The following is a 20,178-nucleotide window of genomic DNA, read 5'->3' on the forward strand; positions in this document are numbered from 1 at the left end:
AATTGGTCCATCAATAATACAACTACCAAGTAAAAAATGTATTTATATATTGCAATGTTATGTAAGATCACAGAGTGAGTATTCCAGTGTTTCAACAAATTATAAGATGCATAGGATCATGTAAGTACAATGCATTCGATTCGAGTATTTACATAGGTGCGCGTTGATGCCCAGCAAACCGGTAACCAAGTGATGTTAACCTGGTAATCATGTGACTATAACCTGGTTAACATTTGACTATTACCTGGTAAACAAGTGATTATAAACGGGTAACAACATGGTCATAATCAGATAAACAAGTGATAAGAACATGGTAACTTTTGACGGGGAAAAAAGTCGTTAAAACATATCAGCATGGGATCTAGTTTTGTAGATCTCGATGCGATTAAGCTAACGGTGAAAACGGTTCGTCAATCGGTGCACGGTTTATGAGATAAAAGATTAAAAAAAAACAATAGAACGAATTACGTGAATCGGTGAGCTGCATGGAGCGCCCTATGCTAAGACTAGCTTGGGCACGTGCGCCCATTTAGTTCAGTCCTATTAGTATAATATCTTTAAAACTGTTTAGTTAGCGGGCTACGCAGCTATCCATAGTACGAAAATAAACTCGCAAGAATGGTAGCAAGCAACATATCTAGAGTCCAGCATTTTCGAAGCGCACAAGTTTTGGGAACTGTTGGACCAGCATTTTCTAGCTTTCTTTCCAAATCTGGGTTATTAGGAACACTAAAACTCTTACAGCTCGTTGGCATCCATCCTTCATTTCATTTGGTAGAGATGAAATTAGCCAACTAAATCATTCAGACGACAGATATATACATAAGCAACACGCCGAATAAGTCAGAACACTGACATGATCTTGCTGTCGCTATACGACATGTGAAATTTCGATTTGTGCTTGATCATTTGTAGTTTTACTTTCCCACTGTTGCCGTTGCCATCATGGAGATGACACGGCGCAACATCCACACAGGTCAAGACAGCAAAATCATCCTCAGCCATTTGATCATCATAGAAGCCCAGCTGGAAAGTTCGAGTGTGGAAGAACCTTGCGATGCAGAACCTGCCAGAGCCCAGGTTGACAAGCTGAGAATCCTGTGAGCCCCGCCAAGGTAAAGTTGGCTCCAAGTTTCCATTAGCTTTGGCTGGGAGTCGAGGCCGGCAGAGAGGTGAGCAGCCAAATGCTGGGTCTTGGCAGAGAGGCCAAACCAGAGCTTGAGCTCGGGTACATACTCAACCCTGCCATGGAAGGGTAATTAAGGTCCAGTGACCGAGATGCGTCCATGTGTGGTTCACCATGTGCAAGCAGTAGGTGCCAGCACCCTCTACAGATATGCAAATCTGGTTGCCACCGTCGACCTCAAGAAGAGCATATGAGCTGATCACGGTGCGGATGTCACGGTACTTGGGATCAAGGACAAACGGCGGTGGAGGGAGAGGTTGGCACAAGGAGGTGGAGGTGGGCTAGCTTGTGGTAGATGAATGCCTCGAACTGATGGATGCTGCTGCTGCATCTTGTCTCCGGTCTCGGAAGAGACTCCATGATGAAGAAAGAATGTTCCACCACTATCATCAGCGCTGGCGCTAGGGACGAAGAGGGAGAGGGGCCACTTCTTGGGCTTGTGGAGGTCAGGCGTGGTCAACACGTGGCGTGTGTCCGCGTCAAAGAGGAAGGTGCGCCCGAACAGCACCTCACGACCACCAAGCGGGAAGCAGTGCATGGCCCAAATTAAGGTCGGCCATGGTTGCAGCTCGGAAGTTGAAGAGCGGGCTGGGAAGCCGAATCCTTTCCACCCTCTGATTGCAGGTACCAGCCGCCGGCGCCCAATCATCTTTGGGACCTTGGGATAATTCTGATCCGCTTCCGTTGGGTGTTGCAGTACGTGTTGAAGAAATGCTGGCGCGTCAGGTCGATGCAGCGCACGGCCAGTTGCGCGTCCTTGCGGCAGGATGTACGAAAGCCAGGCAATGCACGCGGCCAGCCAGGGAAAATAAATGGCCCAAAGAATTTTTTCTCTCATGTCTCTCCTATCTATCTCTTCTCTCCTCTCCTCTATCATATCATTATTGTGGGGGCGATCTGGTTCACCAAATGGGACAGGAATCAGCAATGGTTGCTATTTTTGTGGGTGTTCTCGTGAAATCCTTACAATAGTGAGTCTCTGAAAAAAATTCTGAGTGAATTCCACTTTTTACCCCCAGTTTGATATTTTCGACACAAATTACCCCATTTAACAAGAATTCTTTTATTTTACCCCATTTAGTCAGACGTATGCCATTTTTTACCCATCTATTTTTTTCACCGTTCTAACCTGGATGTAGCCCTGAACGTTGGTTTGCTTGGTTGGGTTAAGGTGGGCTTGATGGGTTTTGCAGCCTCATTTGATGGTTGGGGAAATTATGATTTGGGTGGGTTTAGATGGGTTAGCAGGGAGATGATTAGGTGGTTGGGTTGGATTGTATTGGATGGGTTGGTGGGTTGAGAAAAGGTAAACGAGTAAACGACCGCGCCTTGTGTTCGCTGCTTGCTGAGGTGGGTAAAAATTGGCAAAACTTTTATTAAATGGGGTAAAATAAAAGAATTTCTGCTAAATGGGGTAATTTGTGTCAAAAAGATCAAATCAGTGGTAAAAATGAAATTCACTCAAAAAATAATTTTGGAATTCATCCTTTTAATTTCTGTTCCAGCAAATGGTCTGTTACATGACAACTGAATTTGCAACAGATGATGAGACTCTGAGCGGAGGCTCAGCGTGCAGGTGGTTCCTGAATGGGGATTTACCAGAGATCAACAACTGCTTTGAAAGGTTGGCGTGCTTCTCAGCCTGCAACTTCTCTATCATCCCATGTTCCACACACATGAAAACTATTTTTTATTACTTACGATTTGGTGATCAGCTGCAAAAGTTTCCGTGGATAAGCACTGGCGCCGAGAAATTGTGTCACAGATCAATTCATTGAAGCGGTCACGGGAGAATCCAGGAGGAAGGTATTTGTTTTTTCTGGCTCGTATATGTTGGAGCTGATTGCACTTAATTTTACCATTCTTGTTTGCATGAGAAATGATACTCTTTTTGTTTGTTCAATGCAAAGGACAGAAATAGCAGCAGCTGATGTGGAGATCACCCACTGATGATCCAAAAGATCCTGTTGGAATATTAAGCAATTTCGAGAATAACGAATTAATGAGTTATTTCAGAATATAGATCATGGCCACAGTAGCAACTAGCATAACATGTGTCGGGTTCGAAACCATTCTCTCAATGCACATGGGAAGAGGTAAATATTCATTGCAATTTTTTCAACTTCTAATATATTGCACTCCATAACGATGTATTACTGACATTTAATATTGCCATCGTAGAGAGATGAAAATGGTGTTGAGCCACGTCCTTTGGAACTTTGGAAGGCTACTCACTACAAGCAGGGAAAATGGTCAGATGAAGTGTCTGAAGCAGTTTATGTGAGTATTAATTTCATCATATTATTTCTTTCACTACACAAGTTTTATCTTATGTCTCGACATGACCTACATGATTTCACACTTTTTTTTCTTTCCCAAGATTGATGCATTGAAGAGGTTGGAAAGGGAAGAATCACAAGCATTGGAGGGAGAAACAAAAATTTCCAAAGTTACAATTGCCGAGGAAGAACTTGCTTTGCAGGCTGCAAACAGGAAAACATCAGGGCTCAAACAAAACAAGTTAGTTGGAGGTGGATACCTGTCGAAGAATGCAACTAAAAGCCAACTGCTCAAGAAAAACTAGAACGACAAGAACGCAAGGTTGATAGATTAAAAGAACAGCTTGCGATAGGCAAGCAGCGAAGGAAGAACTCAAAAACTCCCTTAGAGAAAAACCGATGAAAGAGTTTCATGCTATGTTCAAAGATGACAGGGTATTGTCAGATGTACAGAAGGTAATCAACTTTGAATAATTTCTCATTCGTCATGTCATTTGTACAGAAGATAATTTGTGCAAGGCCATTTCTGTTATGTTCATAAGCACCAAACTAATTGGGATATTATGACAGTGAGAATATACCATTCGTTCTAATTATCTATTATCTATAAAGAGGTATTCAGTCTAGCTCTCATACAAAGTACTTTTCGAAATTACTAGCCGACAATGTTACCTAAGCTGCCCGTGTTGTTTTCACAGATAGATGATCTTAGAGATATTATTGGAATGAACCCAAAAGAGGTATAGGAGAATCGCACTTCACTGTTTGTTTGTGTTCAATATTTGTTTATATGCTTTATATTTTCTAACTTTCATAGTATTAGTACAAATGTGTACTTTATTGTGAACTACATCATCACACTGTCATCAATGATGCCATATCTAGCATCTATTTCCCGTATTTCGAATAAAGCTTTACCAGCACTTATGATGCTTTTACTCATTCTCGATACAATGTTGTTTACTAGATAAAAAAGATGATCTCAGGGATCATCGACTCTTAGATCCATGGTTGGCCTCTACCGGAGCGGATGACAACCGTTGTTGTCAAGACTACCGATATTACTCTTTCCAACATAGGAGTGCAAATCTGTACCGATGTTTTGAGAGGTGTTAACGCAGTACGAAAATGCTTTGGTTTGTTGTGTTGAGTGTGAGAAAGCACCCGAAGTGCTTTGGTTAGTTGCGTTGATTTTGCAATTGTATTTCTTGTGTAACGGCGCCGTGTATTTGTATAATTAATACTTCCTCCGATCCATAATAAGTGTTTCAAACTTTGTACTAATTTAATATAAAGTTGTACTAAATATAAAACACTTATTTATATCGGAGGAGTAGCAAATAAAACACACATCTCCTCCTTTTGTGCGAGATGGAGCCATATCTAAGGCTCTCATCACGTGTGCATTGATCTTGGCGGTCGTGCTCTTGCTTGTGGAGCCGTGCCTGCCTTGCGCGTTCAGGTCATGGCGACGGCGCTCAGGACGGACGCCCTATCCACCACCACCCTAGCGGAGCACCGCCTACGCGTGGCCCGGCGCTAGCAGATTCTCGGCCAACGTAACCGAGAGAAGAATTGGGACAACAAGATCACGATAGATTTAATAAAACGGTTTTGGTATTGATAAATCGTCGGTTTGTTAGTCAGAGATCAATGGAAAGGTTAGCAATTGGATCTTATACCAACAATAGCAAGTCAGAGATGAGAGAATGTGAATGACCCTCGAATCTTAATTCAACGGTTTTGAAACGTCGACTAACATTTAAGCCTCATTTTTAAAAAAACGGACGATTTAGAAATAGCCACACCTATTAATTAATTTAGATTTGTAGATGTTGGTAAATTTCTCTCGCCGAAGGTGGTGGTGGGTGTGAAGAAGAGGGGGGGGGGGGATCAATAGCCGACGAGTCATGCTATAAGTGCTACGTCACATAGTGTCCTCCGTATTTGTTCGAACTAGCCCCCACATATGTTGAGCATAGTGTTTGTGTGGTGGTGCTCAAGTTGTTGTGTTAGTTGGCCGAGCATGTCGAAGAAACAAATCGTTTATAAAATGGATACATCTTTCTCTACAACTACTGAAGTTAACAGTGTTAACCAATCCCTCGACAAGAAAGACAAGTTTAAATAGATGCTTGGGAGCTTGGCCCTCGTCCTCGCGCCGTAGTAGTGGACCGTTGTAGCAGACGCCCCGGCCCTCGGCGTCGTTGCCGGCGGCTATTCGGGCCCACTGTCGCAGGTCCGCACTCGTGGAGGAAGAAGGCGAGCAGGATGCGCGCGCGAGGCTCGGCGTCTGGTTCGCGTGCTACGGGCTCATGCTCGTGGCCGGTAGGGTCGGCGCAGGGGTGTTCTGCCTCGTGGCCTGGCGCTCGCGGCGGCGTATGACGTCGGGGCATTCGCCGCGCGGAGGCTGCTCAGGGGCGGCGGCGGGCAGATCTCAGCCGTTGGTTAATTGACGGTCCAGATTAGAACGTACCCCTTCGCGCGTGTATGCAGGTATAAAGTGCCGTATATTAGCCAATTAATGTATTTTAGTTCCTGAACACGCGCCAAACGTGAGTCCGAGGACCAATATGCACATGTTCCTCAAGTTTAGGGACCGTGTGTGCGTTTTACTCTAAAACAAAACAAACTAGCTAAGTGACTGTGCGTTACAACCGAAACACAAATATTTCAACGATCACGCTAGTGTCAAATATAGGTTAAGCATGTACATTGAGCCACTGTTTTTTCTGAAAACATAGTTGACATACCATTTTATTTTCTGTTGATAGCAAAGTGTCTGTGCAAAGGTACGGAACAACTAAGTGATGACATAGCAAATGGTGCTACATTGTAAAAAATACCAATACATTTCTCATACGTCTCTTTTAGTGATATTTGTAATACATTTCTTGTGTATATATCCAATGCGGTCATTTCAAACGACATTGTGGTACAACACACGGAGGAAGTTGACATAGGGCACATGACGGCATAACTGGTCATCTCTATATCATTTGGGTGGTTGAGCTCCTTCCAAACAACAACCTCGTCTTAAATAATGCGTGGCGAGAAGCAATTTCAGATTCTCCAAAATCCATGAGTTAGAATACATGCACCATAAGATGCGGAGGAGGGGAAGAGAAGGCCGCAAGGGGCGGCCATAGTTGCCAAGTTCCCGGGTCAAACGGGTCGAGGGACATGAACGAGAATCATTGTTGGCCAAAATGATGGATCAATCAGGTACATCTCCAAAGCGACCGATCGAAAGAGGGGACGCGACCCATAAATTTGGGGACGATGATTCAAGAATGATTAGGAAATAAACATCGATTGCAGCTACGATTAGGAAACATGTTTTAATTGATAGTTGCCTAATTAAATTGATTGATTTTAGGTATGATTGGAAATCAGGCCGCGATTGAGTGGTTGCCAGGGCTTAGTTGTTGGAGCTACAATTAGGAAACGGGCCTGGGTCGTTAGGAATCGCGTCCTGCCCGTCGAACCGTACGTCCCGGCCATTGACCCCGATCCTTGATCCGGATTGAAGTTTGAACGCCCTATTGTTCCGCGTTCCCGGCTTCTATGGGGGCTCGGTGAGTAGGAGGGGTTTGGATCGGGTCTGAGAAAGTTTTTTTTTCTTCGAAGGCGAGGAAGACGTGGTGGCAATGATCCTAATTTGGTCGTACTGACGACGGACGCAACTGCAAATGAAAGAAGAGTACATGGCATGCACCACCTAATCGATATCGCTACCCATTGTTGCCCGGCCCTATTCCTCCATACGCTGCTTTCTTTTCTTTTCTTTTCTGGAGAATAACCTATCATCCAACCTTATTATCCCTGTTATAATCCCGTCCAAACCCAAACCCTAGCTAGGATCCATCCCAATCTCGCTTCATCCACCCCCGCGGCCATTGATCTCGAAGTTAGCTGAAGAAAACGATCGATGGCCCTCTCGCGGCGGTTTCTGAATCTGATTGTGGACAACGGCATCCCTGCGCTGCATCGACCTGACGCGGCAGCATTTCTTCAAAGACTGGGCACCGGCGGCTGGTACCGGCAAATCAATCTTCCCAGCCTGCTCTTCAACTTCCAAGCATCACGTTTAGATGTCAAGGACAAATGGAAGATGGACTGCTTCCCGCTTGTGGATCGCAGGGTGATCTGTGCGGACCAGTGGGGGCGCAGCTTCCTCTTGGAGGCGGACACACAACGCATCGTTACCATGCCCCATCTTCATGAGCCCAAGTCGATACCTATCTCCATCTTCGTCCCCCAGCCCCATGTCGATGGTGATATTGATTTGGGCACCCTTGTAGTCATGGAGATCGAGGATTCCCAAATCGCGGTCGGGTAATCATCAGTTTGAGGCCTTCGTCTACTGCAACCCTAAAGTGACCCGCTTCTCCAAGTCTGGGACTGCCGGCTCCTCCCGCCACCGCCCTATCGTGTTGATGATGCCGCCCAGAGATGATGCCGCATACATGGACATGTGCCCAAAGATCAGCTCTTATGGTGTGCTTAACGATGGTCACAAATTTTCATCTCCGTCGAGGGCCTAGGCACCTATTGCCTGGACACGACGACCCACACGTGGCGACAAGCCGGCAACTGGACCCTACCCTTCCGCGGCAAGGTTGAGTACGTACCGGAGCTCAAGCTCTGGTTTGGCCTCTCTGCCAAGGACCAAATGTTGGCTGCTGCTGACCTATCCTCCATGGATTCCCAGCCAGAGCTAATACTCATCATAGATGCTTGTAAGGCCGAGCTTGACTGGCAAGAGGAATGGAAGCAATACATGGATTCTCAACTTGTCAACCTGGGCTCAGGCAGCTTGTGCATAAATTGCAAGGTTCTTCCACACTGATCGCAACGAGGATGAATCGATTGCTGTCTTGACTCGGGTGTAGGTGTCGCGTCTCCACCATGTCAATGCCAATGCCAATACTAGCAAACTGGGACTCAAAATGACACCGCACAAATCGAGACGCCACACTTCTTCTAATGCCAGCGGTACCATCCAGGCACTGTTTTCAACTTAAATTCACTGTTTAATTTATCCACTGCTACTCGGCAGCTTGTCATGGACTAGTTTTATTGTTATGCGTTCCAAGTCTCTTCTATTATATATATTGTGATACCGTCAATGGTAATGCTTTATGATTTATCTTGCTAACTGAGTCCTACCATTTATATATTGCGGTCTGAATGTAGATTTGTAGATGTTGCCTAGGGTGGCGGTGGTGGGTGGGAGCCACTATCTATAAGTGCTGCGTCACGTAGTGTCTTCCGACTTTGCTCGAGCTAGCACCCACATATGTTGAGCGTAGTGTTTGCATGGTGGTGCTCAAGTTGTTGTGTCAGTTGGCCGAGCATGTCAAAAAAACACATCGTTTATAAAATGGATACATCCTTCTCTACAACTACTGAAATTAACAGTATTAACCGACCCCCGACGAGAAAGACATGTCTAAATAGATGGGAGAAGGGATTTAGAATTTGTTTACATCTAAAAGGTATAGGTAGACCTGCCAACCCTATCAAAAAAAAGAACAAATACATGCCTGGACATGCTTCTCCAACGATCCACCTAATTAATCACTCGATATCGCTACCCACATCCTAACCTGCTTTCTTTTCTTGAGGACCTATCATCCAATCTTATTATCCCTCCTTGCCGCTACCACGACACGGTAGGTCCGTGAAACCACACGTGGCAGGCACACATTCTCAACCCCTAATCAATTCTAGGATGACATACCATCTAGCGCAATCGCTTGTGTCGATGCAATACAAGATAACCATGCATGTGGAGTAAAACCTTAAAAATCACGCTCCAAGAGAATAACATGAGAAACATAATCGGTTCCGTTACGTTTTGTCACATTCTTGGCAAACTTAATTAACTTGTTGTCCAAAATGCAATGCCAAGTCTAAGAAGGAAAGAGGTTTCCAGAGTCTTCCGGGTGGTGTCTTGTTACGTGCTGGGCCCACAGTCAGTGGCATCATCCAGTCTTTTCTACGTACGCAACCGAGAAAATAAATAAAAAATAAAATTGAAAAAAAGGAAAGGAAAAAAAAAGTAGAAGAAGAGACAGTCAGAAGTGAAACCGAAACCCCTTTGGAATTCCCCAAACCTTGGCCTTGGCCTCGTCTCGTCAGGATCCATCCTTCTTCCGGCCGCCATGTCGTCGTCCTCGTCGGCGGCGGCGCAGCAGCACCAGCGCTACTACTGCCACCAGTGCGACCGCACCATCTCCATCCCGCGTCCCGCCTCCCTCGATGCCGACGTCCTCTGCCCCCACTGTTCGGGCGGTTTCGTCGAAGAGCTCCTCCAGGAACAGCCAAACCCTAGCCCTCCAACCCCGCCGCCGCCAACCCACCCCTTCTTCCCCTTCTCCTCCGCCAGCTTCCTCGACCTCCGCCACCCAAGCGACCTCGCCGGCGTCCTCGGCCCCCAATCCCCCTCCGCTCCCCGCGCCAACCACTTCGACGTCACCGACTTCCTCCATGGCCACCTCGGCGGCATCCTCTCCGGCGGGGCCACCATCCAGATCGTCCTCGAGGGCTCCTCCGCCGGACCCTTCGGCCTCTCCGGCCTCGCCGGCGCCGGCGCCGGCGGGATCAACCTCGGCGACTACTTCATGGGATCCGGCCTCGAGCAGCTTATCCAGCAGCTTGCCGAGAACGATCCCAACCGCTATGGCACCCCGCCCGCCGCCAAGTCCGCCGTCGCTGCCCTGCCTGACGTTGCTGTGTCCGCCACCATGATGGCTGCCGATGGAGGCGCCCAGTGCGCTGTCTGCATGGACGACTTCGAGCTCGGGGCCTCTGCCAAGCAGCTCCCCTGCAAGCATGTTTTCCACAAGGACTGTATCCTGCCCTGGCTCGACCTGCACAGTTCCTGCCCTGTCTGCCGTCACGAGCTGCCCACTGATGAACCTGATCATGACCGCCGCCAGGGAGACCAGCGCGCTGCTGCTGCCTCTGCCGCAGCGGCAGCAGCGGCAGCGGCTGAGGCATCGCCTGGCACCCCTTCTCCCAGGGTGGCTGAGAGGAGGTTCAGGATATCTCTGCCTTGGCCTCTCAGGGCCGCCTTGGGTGGCCAGGTCGAGAGCAGCGATCCAAGCGGCCAGGATGCTAGTGGTAGCAACAACAACGATGCAAGTGGTGCCCCTCGTTCCTATGATGATCTGGACTGAAGCGCTTGCAAGGAATTGGAGATGAAGAGGTATAACATTACACATTCCATTATTACGGTCTTACATATTTCAATAATTATGTCCGCTTGCGATTTAATTGGAATCCCACATGTGCTGCCAAGTAGAGAAGTTGACCGAGCAATTACCTTTTATGGCTTTCTAGCGTGTTACTTGATAGTTCAATACGAGGTCGATTTAGGTTTTTGTGTTTACTTTATCTATCTCCTGATGAGCTGGAGGGTGTCGATGTGAGCTGTGAATTAGGTTCAGGGGGCGATGCAGGGCGGGAGTCGGTGCTATGAATAACTGTGTTGCATGCTATTTAAACTATGTATAATAGGCGGCATGAAAAACAGAGTATTGCCTACCTCATATAGGTGAGCAACCTGTCGGATACCGGTTACCTAGTTTCAGTACAATGCTGTGGGGCCACAGTGGTAGACCAATTGGGAAATGCCTACCAAGCTATCAGCTGCAGGTGAAAGTTTTAATTATTTGTCTGTGTCGGTCAATACCACGTGCAAAAATGGCTAGTGTTGTGATTATACCATTTTATCTGTTATGCAAGCAGGTAAGGGCAAAATGCAATAGTGTGGAGAGATGGATGTATACTAGTGCATGGGTTGATGTAGATGTTGTTTGATTATTTTCCTCTTCTTGATTGGTTGATTCAAGCTTATATGCTATATTCAGGTAGACAGAGCTGTGTGTTGTTAGAAAGGAGTGCATTGTTTTGCAAGGCCTTGGTTAAGCTCATCTGCTGCAGTGACATACTGGTAGTTATATTGCACATGGATGATGTCTGACTACTACAGTTGCGATATGATATTAACTATTTTTGGTTTCAATGAAATGTGTTTCCCTTATCTTATATGGTCTTCCGGTGCAATAGGATTTCTTTTAGAAATTATGCACTAAAGGTATTATCTATCTATCTGAAGGAAAAAAAAGATTCTTTTCTGAACTAAAGTTTGGATGTTGTTAGAAGGTGATGTATTTTAGTTGAATGATCTTGTCTGAAGATCTCTACATGTACGACCTCAGTCCTCACTGAGTTTTTAGTTTGCACCTTGCCTATTTTGTGTTTTTGGAGCTTTTCTTGGTTAATTCTCTTGTTGATTTCTTTAGTCCATTCTCTTACAAGGACCAGCTGGTTTGGAACACTTTTGATCATGTGGAGTTTTGGTTAAGCAATAGCTAAAGAATGTAATTATCTTTTCAGTTTGGCATCCAAGGATGCGAGTATTTGACTAGGAATGAAAATTCGCAAAGTAAACTAATTCAGCAGTGAATAAAACCTACACAACTTCCGCCTCTTTATGAGGCCAGCATATTTTCCATGTCGCTATAGAGCTTTCAAGCACAATCTACTAACGTAGTGTGTTGCATATGCTGTTTGCTATCTGCTGGTGTTGTCAATCTTTTATTTTTGCAGCCACCACAAACTGTCGAAGCGAGGACCTGACGAGTTGTCTGTTGTGTTGCAGGAGTGGCGAAGGGACCAAAGGAAGAGATGCAACAGAACTGAGCTCAAGGAAGGAAGGAAGGAAGCTAGGAAGGAAGAGAAGACTTTGGTCTGTTGTGTTGATGGGTTAACTTGGTTTTATACTGGAAAGCTTGACTGTTGGTTTGTTTGTTTTGATGGGGGATGCCGGATGCTGCATGGGAAGTGTGTTATTATTGCCAAGGAAGTGGCAGCCCCCCCCCCCCCCCCCCCCCCCCCATATAATACATGACATGAATTGAATGGAATGGTATGGAAATGGATATCTGGTATAGTGATTGCGCTTACCGCCTGCAGATAGATGAATCTGCAGATTGATATTCTTGTTCCTTGGTCTGAGGCTGTGGTGCGCGTGATTGCGCCAGGAACAAGCCCCTGCCATCAAAAGCTGTTGGTGGTGGCCGATGTGCACTGCCATGAAGCACTACCATCATCTGCTCAAGTAGACGAGATATTTTGGCTAGTAAATTGGCCAGGCATAATAATACATGTTCAATTGGCTAGGAAGGATGGATGTTCAATTGAGTTGAGAATGAGTTTTTGAGTATTTATGTTTTTAGAGAATTTTTCTATGTTGGTTATTTGATTCTTAGGGCTGTGATCGATTGTTTGCGAGGAAAATCTCTCTAATCGAGCATGTTGTGTTCATCCGTGATCGATGCAAAATGTTATGCCCTGTACGTACACGAGGCTAAAACAACTTCCCTCGTATTCCCTTTTCTTCTCCTCGCACAGCGTATTATTAAGACAAGTATAATTATTTGACCAAATTATATAATACGTAGCACAAATTTGCATCGCTAGATCTGTGATCAAACCACATGTAAATGAACTAAAGACTAATCTCCCAGTGCGTCTATTTCTCGGTTGCCTGAAATTTAAGCAAAATGTCATCAAAATCGTTGGATTAAAAATTTGAAGGTCATCCTTCCTCTTACCTCCCATGTGCTATCATTGGATGAATATCCGACGGCCAAGAAAATCAACTTATTTCTATTTAAAAATATGCAACTTTTATATAGCCTCCAAATTCAAAAACTAGCGCCGCCGTGTCGCGTCCCTGGATCAAAAGTTGAATATAAAATATGCAACTTTTATATTCAAAACACCACGCGGAAAAACAGAGCCCCCGCGTCGCTTTCCTCGGTGACACGGGGGAACCCTAGTGCCGCCGTGCTCTAGGCCCCATTCCTCCCGCACAATGCCGCCGCCGGAGGGGTGCCGGCGAAGCCGGGCACGCCCTGGGAAGGTGGCGGCGGGGCTATTTTCCCCCCTCCCTTGCAGGCGCACGGCGCGGGGCGGCGCGTGGAGCTGGCTATTCCGCGGAGCCGCGCGGCGCGGGGAAGTGGGCGCGGGCCGGGGCGGGTGCTAGCCTGCATGCGTGCCGGCGCGGGGGGACCGGCGGAGGTGCGAGCGCGCGGCGGGCCGGATCTGGGCCCGATTCAGGCGGTAGGCCAGATCTAGGCTGTGGGCGGGCGCTGGAGTGCGGGTGACTGCCGTCGTGTTGGCCGTCTCGGTGGCCGGCGGTGTGCGGGCCTGATCTAGGCGTGGCGTGCGGCCTGCGAGGGGCCCGAGGCTGCGGTTTGGCGTGCGCAGCCGGCTCGGTGGCCGGCATGGGCGGGCCCAATCTGGTCCTGTGCGGGCCCGATTTGGGCCTGGCCATGCTGCCATGTTCCACTATTTGTGTGGCCATGTTGGCGGGGCCTGATCCAGTCGGGGTAGTTGCGGTGCCCGGTGGTGATTTGGCGCGTGGCGTTCGGCGAGCTTTGCCGGCGCTTGCTGTGATGCGGTTGCCTCTGGCCAGCCTCAGCTATTGGCTCCTGTCCGCGGTGGGTTTGGTGGCTGCGGGTGAAAACCCAGCATCGACCGGGTCGGTGCTGGCGACGACGCCGTCCTCGGGCATCGCTTCCTTCTTGAAGCCGTCGCGGTGCAGCTTTGCCACATCCCACCCTTCGCAAACGAGGTGACTCCGAGCGAAAGCTCTGATCCGGTTTCTGGGTCGGGTAACGGCGACGTCCTCGGATGCCGTATCCTTCTTAGAGGCGTTGCCTTTGGACACCTCGTTCGGCGGTGGAGTTTGCTTGCTGTGGTCCTGGCCAGGGAGGGCGACTTTGCGCTACATGGGCTTGCTGATGCGCGAGCCGTTTCCATCGGGGCAACCTCTTCTAGCTTCAGTCATCGAACTGCCTACCTTCTTCTGGCGCAAGGAGCCGTTCCCTGTTCAGCGTCGTTGGAGCGGAGGAGGTCTTCGTCTTGACGGTAGCGACTTGTTATTCGGTTTTCTGTGTTCGCTCTTTGTTAGGATTTTCCGCACGGCTTTCCTTAATAAGCCGTGCATTTGTATCGGTTTTCGGGCCCGGTTTTCCTCATAAACAGGGCCAACTCTATTCTTCTAATCGAATCACGAAGATCGACCGTTGCATCCTAAAAAGATAAATCAAAAACTAATACTTCCTCTGGCCCATATTACTTGTCACAGATGTACTACTATCTTGTACTATATCTATGTATCTGTGACAAGTAATATGGGTTGGATCGGAAGGAGTACCTATAATGAGAAAAAGAGAAAGAATATTATTTTCATAAAAATAATTTGTTTTAATTTTGCAATGAACTGGTTTTCTTTACGAGGACTTTCTTCCTGGTAAATCAAGCAGGGTCCTGTAACAAATACGGAGATTTCTCCACAGTTCCCTCTCCGCCGTCCCGTCCCCCTTTCCTCTTCCTCTCTTCGTCTCTCTCCTCTGACCTGCCCCAAATCCAAATCCAAATCCCCAAAATCCCAATTGAGGTCCTCCGCGGGGCCCCTCCGCCCTCTCGCCGTTCTTCCCTGCCGTCCCCTAGCAAATTTTTGGTTTACTCTCACAAGGTACGACACCATTTCCTCATCCATCCCTGCATGGTTCCTCCGCTAAACCCCACCGCTGACCTAACTCTAGGGATCTAGATCCGTCCCCTACCTCCCTTGTTGCTTTGATTATAGTATGATTCCTTCCGGCAGCAATTAGCTGCTCTTGATGTATCTATGTATGTATGTATGTATGTTTCCGGAGTTTCCTCTTCTGCTGCTAAGTTGCTGTCATGCCGATCATGTGATGCTCAATTTGATGACGTCCCTTTCTCTCTTCAGTTCAACAAACTGCGCGCATCGCGTGCGCAATTGGGACAATACAGCAATGGAAGCAGCAGCAGAGGAGCCCAAGAAGCGGTCCCTAACAGTGGCCCCCTTCGAGTGCGCCTGGGACGAGCAGTTCCGCTTCACGGAGGCCGGCCGTGGTTGCGTCGCCTTCGAGGCCTCTGCGCAGAACGACGTCACCCTGGTCTTCCGGGAGCAGCTGGGCAGCCAGCACTACCACTACAAGATGGACACCACCCGCCACTACACTGTCATCCTTGGCAGCCACAGGAACAAGAGGCTCAAGATCGAGGTGGACGGCAGGACCGTCGTCGACCAGGCCGGCGTCGGCCTCTGCCGCTCCTCGGCTTTTCAGAGCTACTGGATCAGCATCTACGATGGGCTCATCAGCATTGGGGAAGGGAGGCACCCGAATAACAACCTGCTATTCCACTGGCTTGACCCTGACCCCAACCGGAATGTCCAGTACGTCGGGCTCTCCAGCTGGGACAAGCATGTCGGCTACCGGAACATAAGCGTCCTTCCCTCTGCTCCCAGAAACAGCATCCTCTGGAGCCAGATTCAGTATGCGTGTGCTGAGCGGCATGGCGATGGATCAGTCCATACCAAACATCAACCAGAGCCGAAAGATGGCTGTCAGCAAAGGGTGCTCGCCGACTTTCTCGAGTGCTGGGATTTCTCCGACGCCGTGTTTTTGGTTGGTGCTGAACGAAAGGCTGTCCCTGCGCACAAAATTGTCTTGGCTGCTTCTGGAGATTTCTCTTTTACCTTCATGGATGGAAGTGCCATCGAGCTTCCGTCAGTCTCCTACCCTGTCCTCCACTCCCTTCTTGAGTATATCTACACAGGGTCTACACAGGTAAGCTTTCGTTTGTTGCAACTGCTCTTGTATTGAAATCGAGCAACTGTTAATGTATTACGTGCTCTTATTTTTTGGGGGGTTCACTCAGGTTGCAGAGTACCGACTCAATTCATTGCTGGAGTTGGGCTTACAATTTAAAGTTCAGCCGCTGGTAAAACGCTGTGAAGAAATACTTGACTGCTTGACTAAGATGGATAATGAACTTTCTGCATCCAGCAAAAACTTAGAAGTATCAAGTAGTGGACCCCAAACTCGTCGATTTGACCATTTCCCTTTCAAGGCTCCAGTGAATGCTCAGAAAATTAAACACTTCCATGAAAGTGGTGAGCATAGTGATATAAATATCTATACTAGTGGACAAGGTCTTGTTGCTCAGGCTCACAAACTCGTCCTTAGCTTGTGGAGCATGCCATTTGCCAAGGTGTGTCTTTCTCCTAGCATTGTATTTTCTTCTGTTTTTTTCATTCACATATTGGCATAATACATCATGCATAACCTTGCATAATCAAAGTTACGCGTGTAAATATGCAGATGTTCACGAATGGGATGAAAGAAAGCAGAGCTTCAAATGTATTTTTTGAAGATGTTTCTGCTGAAGCATTTTCTCTCCTCCTTCAGTTTATGTACTGTGGGGAACTTAAAGTAGATAACCGGTACATTACTTCAGAATTGGTTCAGCTGCTCTTATTATCAGATCAGTTCGGCATCACTATTCTTCAGTTTGAGTGCTGTAAAAGAATTATGGAGTTCCTTTCAGAGGTACCTTTGTTTTCTCTTGTATAGAATGAGAAGTAACTGATAAAATTTAGTAGACTTTTGTAGTTTCTGACGCTTCTATTTTTTTCGATCTCTGGAAACATTATCTGTTGCTATTCAAGACTTGACATGGGAGGTCGTGACAAATAATAAGTGGGGCCATTTGCCTCAGAAATCAATTCTTTGAGATATTGATACAACTTTCCATCTGCATTATACATGCAGGATTCGCGTGTCCTACTGGAAGAAGCTTATATTTCTGAATTTAAGGGATATGGCTTCTGCAAATTTGGTGAACTTGATTGCTGGCCCAGCGTAGACTGACCCCTGAAAGTTTATTGCAGGACACAGTATGTTCAGTATTGCAAGCAGTGTCATCAATCCCATCTTGTAAACTGCTTGAAGAAATGTGCAAGAGGAATTTTGCAAAGCACTTTGACTATTGCACAACTGCTTGCACAGACTTTGTGTTGTTAGATGAGGCAACATTTAAGGATATTCTCCAGGCAAGTTGGAATACTGTTTTCATTTGATCAACTGCCCTGCAGTCAGGCCAACTATGAATCATGTCTGTGAGAAATTAGATAACCCCGAAATGTTGTCCCATCAGATTGAGCGTCACATTTGAAAACTGTATTAATTTGCTTCAAGTGCCTGCTCCCACATTCTCAGTGATTTTACTAGAAACAACTTATGGATTAGAACACTGTTGATGAAGTTCTTTTTTTTTATTTCTTATTGTTGGATTTTACCTAACAAAGTTTTCTTCATATAGTTTTTGGTTTTACACATGGTAACTTTTCCAGAAGACAATTAATTATGCAACTACAGGCATGCCTAACATTTTCATGTGTTATCCTAATCCTGCAAATTTTGAGTGGAATCTGACCAACCTACACATTCAAAAACAGGAAAAGAAGAAAATCATGTGGTTGGGTTAGATATGGTGAAAATTCCCCACTTTAATTACTTCAAATGTTGGTTTTGCCAACATAGCAATCTGAACATCCCGTAGTATCTCTGGATTATCTATTGAAGTCGAGCTAAGGATTGTATATGTAGTCAATTGAATTAGTATGGAAGTTCATGCTAAGTTTCTTGGGAGTTGCAAAATGGTATGCATAACACCCTAGATGGGCTTCTTCGCTGATAATTTTAGCTAGCGTTTTCTGTCGACACTGGTCATACTAGTAGTAATTTTTGCAGCATGGTGATATGACTGTAACATCAGAGGAGAGGGTTCTGGATGCCATCTTAACATGGTGTATGGAGGCTTGCGACACTTTTTGCTGGAATTCTGTAGATAAACTATTAAGTACTTCAACACCAGAGCAACTCTTTGGAGAGAGGCTCACCGCCATCAATGCTTTACTACCATCTGTACGGTTCCCTTTAATGCAGCCGTCTGTCCTTCAGTTGGTACTTCCTTTTTCCTGTTATATTTTTTACGTTTGGCTGAATAAGGTTGTTTGTCTGCTAATGGCACTTGTTGGTTTACGACAGATGGAGAAAAGTAACCTTGCAAAGCACATACAACTATTCAGACAATCGGTTAGTATTTCTTTTAGCTCCAATTTTTTGGTGTGCCCGGGTATGTTATCCTACACAGGAACATTACAGCTGATTACTTGGATAACAGGTTGCTGAAGCTGTTGAATTCTCTAATGCTGGTCCATGGATGCCGACAACAATCAAATGGTCAGTATATATATGTGAATGCATTGATCAAGTGCAGTAAGAATTGAAGGTCAGTATATGCTTGACTACTCGTGGACCTTATACCTTTCAGTGAGAGATTTCTACATAGACGCTCGAGCTATAGAGAGCTTCAGTACATCTCCGACGGTGATAACAATGGTGTGATCTACTATGCTGGGACATCATTTGGGAAGCATCAATGGATCAATCCTGTTTTAGCCAAGGTAATAATAAAAGGAGAAGCTTTGTTTGGGTCTGAAGCTATTTGACACGTAGTAACAACGTTAGTGGTCTTTCTCTGAGAGTAGAATATCACTGTGATGGCTAGCAGCCCGAATTCGAGGTACACAAATCCAAAGGCTCTTGTTTCAAAAAATTACCAGGTATTGATGTTGGTGGGAATGCTTGGCAAACATATTGGTATATATATATGTTTCACTTGCTTGGGATAAAGTTGACACATACATGTCGGTCATCAGGGGACTTGTTTTGCGGGGCCTCGTGACGAAAATGGCAAGAAGTGTTCTTGGTGGATGGTAGATATTGGAGAGGATCACCAGGTTGGTTGTTTATCTATTTCTATCTGAAGAAAGAAAATTAAACTATCGTGGTGAACATTGAACCCCAAAATCAGAATTTTTTGAAACTTACTAATTTTATTTTCGTTTCCCCCCCAAATAAAGGGCTCCCTAGAGCCTGGGAGCCATAAGCCATTTTCTTGTTGTGGTTAATTAATGTAAAAAGAGAAGTTTTTGTGGTTAACGAATGTCAAAAAGGAAAAAGTTGTCGTGGTTAACTGTGCGTGATGTGGTGCAGCTTATGTGCAACTACTACACAGTAAGGCAAGATGGCTCCACGACGTTTATGAGGTCGTGGGTTTTTCAGGTACTGTTTTTGTTCCATTTGTTTATTTTTGTATTGTTAGAGAGAAGAGATGGAATGAGTTTGTATAGTGATGACATAAAGAAAGAAATAATGAATGAATAAAGGGGTCGATGGATGGTGAGAACTGGACGAGCCTGGGCGTCCATGAAGAGGAGCAGACGATTTGCCAGCCCGGGCAGTTTGCGTCGTGGCCCATCACTGGCCCGTCGGCGCTGTTGCCGTTTCGATTCTTCAGGCTTGCTCTGACGGGCCCGGCAACTGGGATGTCCAACACCTGGAACCTATGCATCTGCTTCCTAGAGCTCTACGGCTACTTCCGCTAGGAGTCTCCTTGTCTCTTGACACACACAGACACAACCTGGCCCGCACATACAGTTTTTCTCTCTTAATTAGTGTGTTCCATGAAAGGCTACAACGAGTGAAAGTTTTTTTTTTTACATACATAGACATATAGTACATGTAAAAGGAAGATGGTTCGTTTTAGTTTTGTACTATATACCCGGCAACCGTGTCCATGAAAAATTCTGGATGAAGTTTGAGTCTTGTGAATTTGAAAACCTTGTTGATATGTGTTGAGGTGAGGAGAGGAAGCAGGGATGGATGACGCGAGTGATTGCATTTTGGGGTTGGAGGAGTGGATATGCATGCGGCAGTTTGCACGGATGGATGATGAGAACATGTTAGA

General features: G+C 46.3%; 3 protein-coding genes and 1 long non-coding RNA gene across 4 annotated transcripts; all 4 read left to right on the top strand.

Annotated features, from left to right (window-relative positions):
- Positions 1-1,131: 1,131 nt before the first annotated feature.
- LOC112269920 lies at positions 1,132-4,713 on the top strand. The gene is made up of 8 exons (XR_002962181.1): positions 1,132-1,810; positions 1,884-2,810; positions 2,902-2,992; positions 3,102-3,282; positions 3,368-3,466; positions 3,567-3,921; positions 4,164-4,205; positions 4,433-4,713. It is a non-coding gene; the product is annotated as an uncharacterized LOC112269920 (long non-coding RNA).
- A 2,683-nt stretch (positions 4,714-7,396) lies between these two features.
- LOC100844432 lies at positions 7,397-8,360 on the top strand. The gene is given in 3 exon segments (XM_024458317.1): positions 7,397-7,803; positions 7,978-8,290; positions 8,292-8,360. Coding segments are annotated over 3 exon segments (789 nt in total).
- Positions 8,361-9,543: 1,183 nt separating this feature from the next.
- Positions 9,544-12,777, top strand: LOC100827302 (E3 ubiquitin-protein ligase RING1-like). Its single transcript, XM_003557243.4, has 2 exons — positions 9,544-10,681; positions 12,140-12,777. Exon 1 carries the CDS (start codon positions 9,636-9,638, stop codon positions 10,650-10,652), a length of 1,017 nt encoding a protein of 338 aa, XP_003557291.1. The 5' UTR covers positions 9,544-9,635; the 3' UTR covers positions 10,653-10,681; positions 12,140-12,777.
- A 2,052-nt stretch (positions 12,778-14,829) lies between these two features.
- On the top strand, positions 14,830-20,061 carry LOC100844739 (BTB/POZ domain-containing protein At2g30600). The gene is made up of 13 exons (XM_003561198.4): positions 14,830-15,025; positions 15,287-16,151; positions 16,243-16,575; positions 16,686-16,913; positions 17,255-17,416; positions 18,117-18,329; positions 18,414-18,461; positions 18,550-18,608; positions 18,700-18,832; positions 18,917-18,991; positions 19,088-19,168; positions 19,425-19,493; positions 19,598-20,061. Exons 2-13 carry the CDS (start codon positions 15,333-15,335, stop codon positions 19,814-19,816), a joined length of 2,439 nt encoding a protein of 812 aa, XP_003561246.1. The 5' UTR covers positions 14,830-15,025; positions 15,287-15,332; the 3' UTR covers positions 19,817-20,061.
- The last annotated feature ends 117 nt before the right edge of the window (positions 20,062-20,178 follow it).

Source organism: Brachypodium distachyon, chromosome 1 (genome assembly GCF_000005505.3).
Source record: "Brachypodium distachyon strain Bd21 chromosome 1, Brachypodium_distachyon_v3.0, whole genome shotgun sequence".
In the NCBI taxonomy this organism is placed as follows: Eukaryota; Viridiplantae; Streptophyta; class Magnoliopsida; order Poales; family Poaceae; genus Brachypodium; species Brachypodium distachyon.